This window comes from Pinus tabuliformis, chromosome 1_2 (genome assembly GCF_031772625.1).
Source record: "Pinus tabuliformis cultivar Carrire ecotype Pingquan chromosome 1_2, CPIR1, whole genome shotgun sequence".
NCBI classification, from domain to species: Eukaryota; Viridiplantae; Streptophyta; class Pinopsida; order Pinales; family Pinaceae; genus Pinus; species Pinus tabuliformis.
Window position 1 is genome coordinate 1,185,705,939 of NC_142298.1, and position 7,463 is coordinate 1,185,713,401.

Consider the following 7,463-nt stretch of genomic DNA (forward strand, 5'->3'; position numbering starts at 1 on the left):
CCGAGAACAAAGAAGCAGAAGGCAAGATGTGTTAGGGCTATCAGAAAGGACACCACTGTCACTTTTGGGAATTCGACAAGTTTCGAGGAAACCATGGCGCTCGCATGCACCGTCCTAGTTGGTCACGTGCGAGGACGCACATTCTCGGCAGATCGCTTGCTTCGATGGGTTAAGGAGATTTGGGGCTCTCTGCTCCCTACGCTCCCTGAGGTTGAGGTTCTCCCACGGGGATGGTTCACCCTCCAATTCGCGAAAGAAGATCACACGAACATTGTACTTGAGCACTATTGGCACATAGAGACCGCTCCAGTACTCTTGAAGCGATGGACTCCGTTATTCGATCCTGAAAGGGAGCAGATCGCTGCTGGACCTCTGTGGGTAAGGCTACCCGGACTCCCTAGGCAATATTGGAATGAAGAGGCCTTCATCAAAATTGGAAACGCTCTGGGGAGGTACTTGGATCATGACCGCTCTTATGTAGACACTCGGAGAAGAACCATGGCTCGCATCCTGGTACATCTTGACACCAGGGAAGGGTTGGAGGAGGACATCACTCTACAATGGGGAAGGCACAAGCGCATCCAGATACTGGACTATGAGGGTGTCCCATTTCGGTGCAATCGGTGCCACCAGGTAGGGCATCTCTATAAGGATTTCCCTCTCAATAATCGTGGAGACAACCCTCCAAAAGTTACTCCTATTGTTCCTCGAAGATCTGCGCCTCAGATCTCTCCGCCTCAGAAGGTTTCATCGAATCCACATGGAGGGCTTCATCATTCACCGTCTTCTGCTGAGGGCACATTCACTCCTCCCATGACAAGGACAAGAGCAGCAGCTGCAGCAATTCAGAAATCGGGTACTGATCTTCCTCATTCAACTCTTTCTCTTTCCCTTACATCTGATTGCTTTAACTCTATCTCAGTATCTAAGGCACAATGCTCAATTCCGCCGCCCCCTCCTACTACTACCTCTATCCCTCCTTCCCTTACCATTGATCACTCCCTGTCCCCATCTCGCCCTTATGTGTCTCATCCTGAATCAAAACCCCCTCACCATTATTCTCTTCGGCCCCGTCCCTCTCAATCTGTATCTGATGGTACCTCGGGGTTATGCATTATTCCCCCTGAACCTGGTCACACCTCAGCCAGGGGTCGAAAATCCAATCTGAACAAAGCCATTAGGCGTGCTGGGGCTGAAGTTGCTTCGGGACGTCAATCCACCATTGTCGGGGCCCTTAGAGCTACAATCCCCCCACAGCGGGGTCCCCCATGAAGTGCCTTTCCTTCAACTGCAGGGGTTTAGCTAGCTCCCCCAAAAAGCTAGCCCTAAAACGACTTTTTCAGGTCGAATCTCCTGACATCATCCTCCTTCAAGAGACTCTCGGTTCTGCAGAATCCATATCTCTCGCCTTAAAATCGATTGCGCCTAGGTGGCAGTTCATAGGTTTGGATGCTATGGGCCGTTCGGGTGGTATGGCCATTGGACTAAATCCCTATTCCATCAGATTGGACTCTTCTTGGGGAGGGCCTGGATATTTGGGAGCTGACATTTTTTCAAAAGACCTTGGGCTGCAACTGCGCATCATCAATATATATGGACCCTGTCAGCAGAGAGAAGGTTTCTGGAGCACCCTCCTTGATCGATCTTTGATGCAAGCGGAAAACCTGATCATAGGTGGCGACCTAAATTTCTCCTTGGGATATAGTGAATCTTGGGGCTCATCTGCTCAAGCAGATCCCATATCAGACTTCATGAGGAACCTGCTCGAACAGCACGACCTCATTGATATCCCTATGAATCATCCTCTCCCCACCTGGAGGAACCGGAGGATCGGGCCAGCAGCTTTGGCTCGCAGACTTGATCGTTTTTTGATCAAGGGACCGCTGCTTCGTCATCTCCATCGCTATAAACAGTGGGTGAGTTCGGGGGGAATTTCGGATCACTCTCCCATCCTGATGGAAATTTTGGGCCCCCAACCTAAACCAAAAGCTCCTTTCAAATTCAATCATCATTGGTTGCAGGACCCTGAATTCTCTAAACTGGTCACGGACTTTTGGGTTGCTCACCCTATTGACAGAAAATCCTCTTTGGCTAGGGGTTTTGTCAAAAATCTGACGGAACTCAAACATATTGTGATCGAATGGGCTAAGACGAAAAAGGCCAAGGAAGATGAACTGCTCATCTCGATAGAAGCTGACATACACGCTCTGTTGGATGAACAAAACCTGGGCTTTAATTCTGTGGAAAGTAAAAACAGGCTGGTCGATCTAGAAAAGCAGAAGCACAGCATTCTCAAGTTCAGAGAGGAATCGATCAGGCTGAGGAGTAGAGCCACTTGGCTAAAGGCAGGGGATGAAAACTCCAGATTCTTCCATAATTATGCAAATGGGAGGAGGGTGGAAAATACCATCTGGAACCTACCCTATCCTGATGGGGGTCTGGCAGACTCCTTCAACAAACTCTCCAGACTTGGCACCTCCTATTTCAAAGGTATCTTCAAATGCCCTGAGGGAACCAACCTTGCTGAGATCATTCGTGTAGCTTCCCATTTCCCGAGGTTCGTTAACAATGAAGACTTGGAGGATCTCAATGCACCGGTCACCATGACTGAATTGGAGAACACCATAAAATGGTTCCAGAAGGAAAAGAGCCCTGGTCCTGATGGATGGACCATTGAATTTTATCTGGCCTTTTATGACATCATTGGTGAAGACATTTTAAAGGTGGTGGAGGAGAGTAGAACTTCTGGCCAGATCTATCATGCCATAAATACCACCTTCATTGCTCTCATTCCCAAGTCAGACTCTCCATCATCCTTCGCTGATTTTCGTCCCATTTTGCTCTGCAATGTTCTCTATAAGATCATATCCAAGATTATTGCCAATAGGATCAGACCCATCCTATCCAAACACATCGCTCCTCAGCAGTTCGCTTTCTTGGAAAATAGGCAGATTCATGAAGCCATTGGCTCTGCTCAGGAAGCCATTCACTCTATTTGGTCCAAGCACCTCAAGAGCATTCTTCTCAAAATTGACCTCTCAAAAGCGTTTGATAGAGTCAGCTGGCTCTACATCAAAATGATTCTCATCCACCTGGGCTTCCCTCATCAGCTTATCACTTGGATTATGGCTTGCATCACTTCACCTACTTATAGTATTCTGATTAACGGAGCTGCATCCCATTTCTTTCACTCCGAAAGAGGACTTCGTCAGGGATGCCCCCTTTCCCCCCTCTTGTTCCTATTGGTAACTGAAGCGCTCAGTCGACTCATCATTTCCGCAAGGAGGGATGGCACCATTCGAGGCTTAAAGATCTCAGATGCTTGTTTCCTAACTCACCTTCTGTTCGTGGATGATGTCCTTATTCTCCTTGATGGAAGCATCAGGGATACCTCATCCTTCAACAGAATCCTAAATCTTTTTTCTCATGCCACAGGGATGGTGGTAAACCATGAGAAGTCCTCCATCACTCTGGTTGGTACTTCTGCAGCTGAATCTCAATCAGCTATGCGGGCCTTCCCTTTTATCACTCAACCTCTGGATCGAGGTCTTAAATACCTTGGATACTGGCTAAAGCCTATAGCCCAAAAGATAGCTGACTGGGTGTGGCTTGTCACCAAGATTGAGAAGAAAATATCATGTTGGTACTTCAGATATCTCTCCAGAGCAGGAAGATTAACTCTGATCAAATCCGTGCTGGAGGCGACCCCTGTTTTTTGGATGGCACTAGCATGGATACCCCGGAACATCCTCTCTAAGATTCAGAGACTATGCAACAGATATTTGTGGGCTGGAAAGGAAGAGAAGCGCACCTTTGCTTGGATCTCCTGGAACAAGATTGCTCTCCCCAAGAAATGGGGGGGATGGGGATTAAAGGATCTGGCATCTTTTGCAAAAGCACTTGCTGCAAAGATGGGTTGGGCGCTGTTGACTTCCCACAGTTTATGGACTGACATTACATACCATAAGTACATCTGGCCTCTTGACATCATCGATTGGGCTAGACTCCCAAGCTGGAACAGAACGGGCATCTCTTCCATATGGAAAGCCCTCCTTCACTCCCTCCCCCTCCTCAGAAGCAATATCGTATGGCGTATCAAGAGTGGAAACAAAGCGCGCATAGGTATGGACCCTTGGAGCGGGTGTGGAGGTAGACACAGGCTTCCTCCAGACCTGATTGCCCTCCTAAACTCCCGAGGCATTAGGGTGCTTGCTCAGATCGCTGATACTGAGGGCTCTGACATATTACATCAGGCTTGGAAATCGGGCACCCAATTAGACATCCCTATCAGATGGCACGAACCTTGGAAAGCATACTGCGATGCCCTCTCAGAGTCCCATATCAGAATTGTGGAAGGGCCGGATGAACTCATCTGGCAGTTGGCTGACAGTGGGATATACTCTCCTCGAGAAGGATATAAAGTCATCATCTCCCACAGGAAGCCGGAAGTGCTTGATCGATGGTGGCACCAGATTTGGAAGCTAAATGCATCGCCCAGGTCAAAATTATTCTCTTGGTGTGTCCTACGCAATCGCATTCCCACTGATGAACACCTAAAGCGCAGAGCTGTATCCGGTCCCTCGCGATGTGTACTATGCAAAACAGACTCAGAGACCACCGAACACTTATTCTTAAGATGCCCCATTGTTCTTCAATTATGGCATAACATCAAACTCCATATTCAGTTCTCTGGGGATTGGTCTGGTACAGACCTCATCGACGCTTGGATCGACTGGGGAAACAAACACAGTGGCTCGAAAGCTGTAAACCTTCCGATCATAGTTAACTGGACTATTTGGAAGGTCAGGAACCGAATGATCTTTGATGGATGGGAGGCTAGGTGGCCTCTCGTTGAAGCTGGAATCATTACAGCTTTTAACGAATTACCAAATCCTCCTCTCTTAAAACAGCGACGATCGACCCCTCCTCCCACCATCGACACGAGCTCGCCATGGGCCTTCTTCGATGGGGCTGCAAACGAACATGGCTGCGGAGCGGGCATCATTATCCACAAATCCTCGAGGCACTTCTACCACATCAAAGTGGGATTGGGGGATGGCACAAACAATTACTCTGAGCTCATTTCTCTTCGTCATTTGCTACATTTTGCACTCAGTCACCAATGCACCAACATCAACATTTTGGGCGATTCACAGATTGTCGTTAACTGGGTCAATAGAGTTACCACATGTCACTCACACACCCTAAATGTACTGCTTGATGAAGTTTTTATACTAAAGGAAGCTTTTAAGTTATTTCACATCTCTCATATATACAGAGAACATAACCAGACTGCTGACAAGCTTTCCAAGGAGGCCGCGGTGATGGAGCATGGATTATGGGAAATCACTGAATTTTTGGATCAGCAGGAGCAGAAGTTCTACCACCGGCCTTATATAGACCCGACATATCCTACTGCGGGTCAAGGGGTGATATAATAAAACAGTTTTTATGTTTTTTGACTGCACATCATGATATATCATGCAATAGATTGCAGATTGCCAAAAATGGCACCTATCTTGCACAATTTTTGTAAATATAACAGACAGATATATAGCATTGAACTGCTATTTTTGAGAAAAGGTACAGAACAGTTGGCATATGCTTTCAAAGCATCTACATATGTAATTTTTCATATTTATAATGAAATATTACGGATTTTTCCAGTGGAAAAAAAACATCACCAAAAGATAAAAAAATATACGATACATGGTAAAATTAGGTAAAATTTAGGTCAAAATAATAAAATATAATTAAATAATCATAAAAATGACCATAAATATGAGAAAAGGAATTTCATTTTTACCATTTCATATTTTACCTCTTGATGAGTGAGCTCTAAGTAGATTTTTCCCTCGATCTTCAATAGATTATTGTGGCCAATCCGGTGGATCATTTTCAGTGTTGCCACTTCCAGGTAGGAGGTCTTACCTTCCTCTTTCCTTTCACGATTCCAATTTTTCATTTCATGCAATTTTTTTTTCAATTTTTAAGTGATTTAGGGATTTAATTTTGTGCCCTAGACCCAACGCACCTCAACAATGTCAAAAAGTGTGTTTTTCCAACCAAAATATAACTATGGAGAGCGCTGCAACACACTGTCTCCCTTTAGTAGTGTGCACTGAGTGCATTTGAAGAATGTGTTTTTCTCTTTTCACTCAGATTTCTCTCATATTTTTGCATGGGATTTATTCTAATGATTTTTCTTGTCATGTTTTAGGTATGCACCAGAACAAAATGGATTTGATTTGGCAAGAAAGAGAACATGAAGTCCAAGACATGGATGCAGCCAATGATCCAACAACCATCCATGCATTGAGAAACTATGGGATTCTCAAATTATTTTGCTTCCTGAGATGATACAACAGATGAAACTATTGGAGTATCTTGTTAGAGCATGGGATTTACAAGCACAATCCTTTAAGCTTGGAGCACATATGTTCAACATAGAGGCGGAAGATATTTATTTCTTGACAAGTTTATCAAGGAGAGGTGCTCCTATTTCTTTTTCTAGTTCAAGAAAAGGTGGAGAGACTGTCAAGGAGTATATTGATACACACTGTAGACCTCAATCCCAAACAACAAAAGATGGGAAAATTGAGATTAAGGATGTGGTCTGCTTGCCTCTCAGGACAATCCTATTCATCATTTCTAAATTGGCTAGTAGTGCGACCTTGCATTTGGTTAATAGGTCCCAATTACAATACGCATTAGAATGCATACAGCTGACAATGTTCAACTAGAGCGAGGGAGTATTAGCAAATATGAAGGAACAACTGACCAAGGCAAAACATGGGCGATTGAAAAAATTTGGATACAATTCCATTTTGATCTCATTCACTTTAGAGAGGATTCCATTACTCCATCCTCAACATATCTCACTCGAGCTTCCAAATCCTAGAGCTCCACAGATGAGGTGGTGGGTAGACCTCATGTCTAGACATTTAGGTCCATCTTCCATTAGTTTCATGTCTGCCTTCTTTCGATGGATGCATATGAATCACATTATGGTTGAAGACTATCCATAAGGTGGGATGGAATACCATGGAGATCCAGAGCTTGTGATACCTGAAGGCGAGAAATGGTGTGCCATAGGTAAAACATAATCATTTCGATTGTTTTTTGAGTTTTGAGTTTTACAGTTTTTTCTTCATGTATCCAAGACTAACTATCGATTTTTACATGTAGACATTAGACCTGTTCGACTAGTGGGTTCATCCTATCTTTAGCATGTTGGATATACACAATAGGCATAGGTTGGAGTACAGGCTATTGCAGGGGTGCACGAGATACTGCAAGATATCAATGTGGCTAAGACTCTTGCAGAGTTCGAGCAACATGTTGAGGGATTGATTGAGGGAATACTAGAGACTAGGGTCAATCAAATCCTATGAGACTACAACACCATATTATTGGAGTGCCTGACTGTATTAGCTAGATGTCGTGAAAAGTAGCTCACACGA

General features: G+C 44.9%; 1 protein-coding gene across 1 annotated transcript; it reads left to right on the forward strand.

Annotated features, from left to right (window-relative positions):
• The first annotated feature begins 1,454 nt into the window (after positions 1-1,454).
• LOC149210464 (uncharacterized) lies at positions 1,455-5,438 on the forward strand. The gene is made up of 2 exons (XM_089398970.1): positions 1,455-2,736; positions 3,436-5,438. The coding sequence occupies exons 1-2, from the start codon at positions 1,455-1,457 to the stop codon at positions 5,436-5,438; spliced, it is 3,285 nt and encodes a 1,094-aa protein (XP_089255096.1).
• The last annotated feature ends 2,025 nt before the right edge of the window (positions 5,439-7,463 follow it).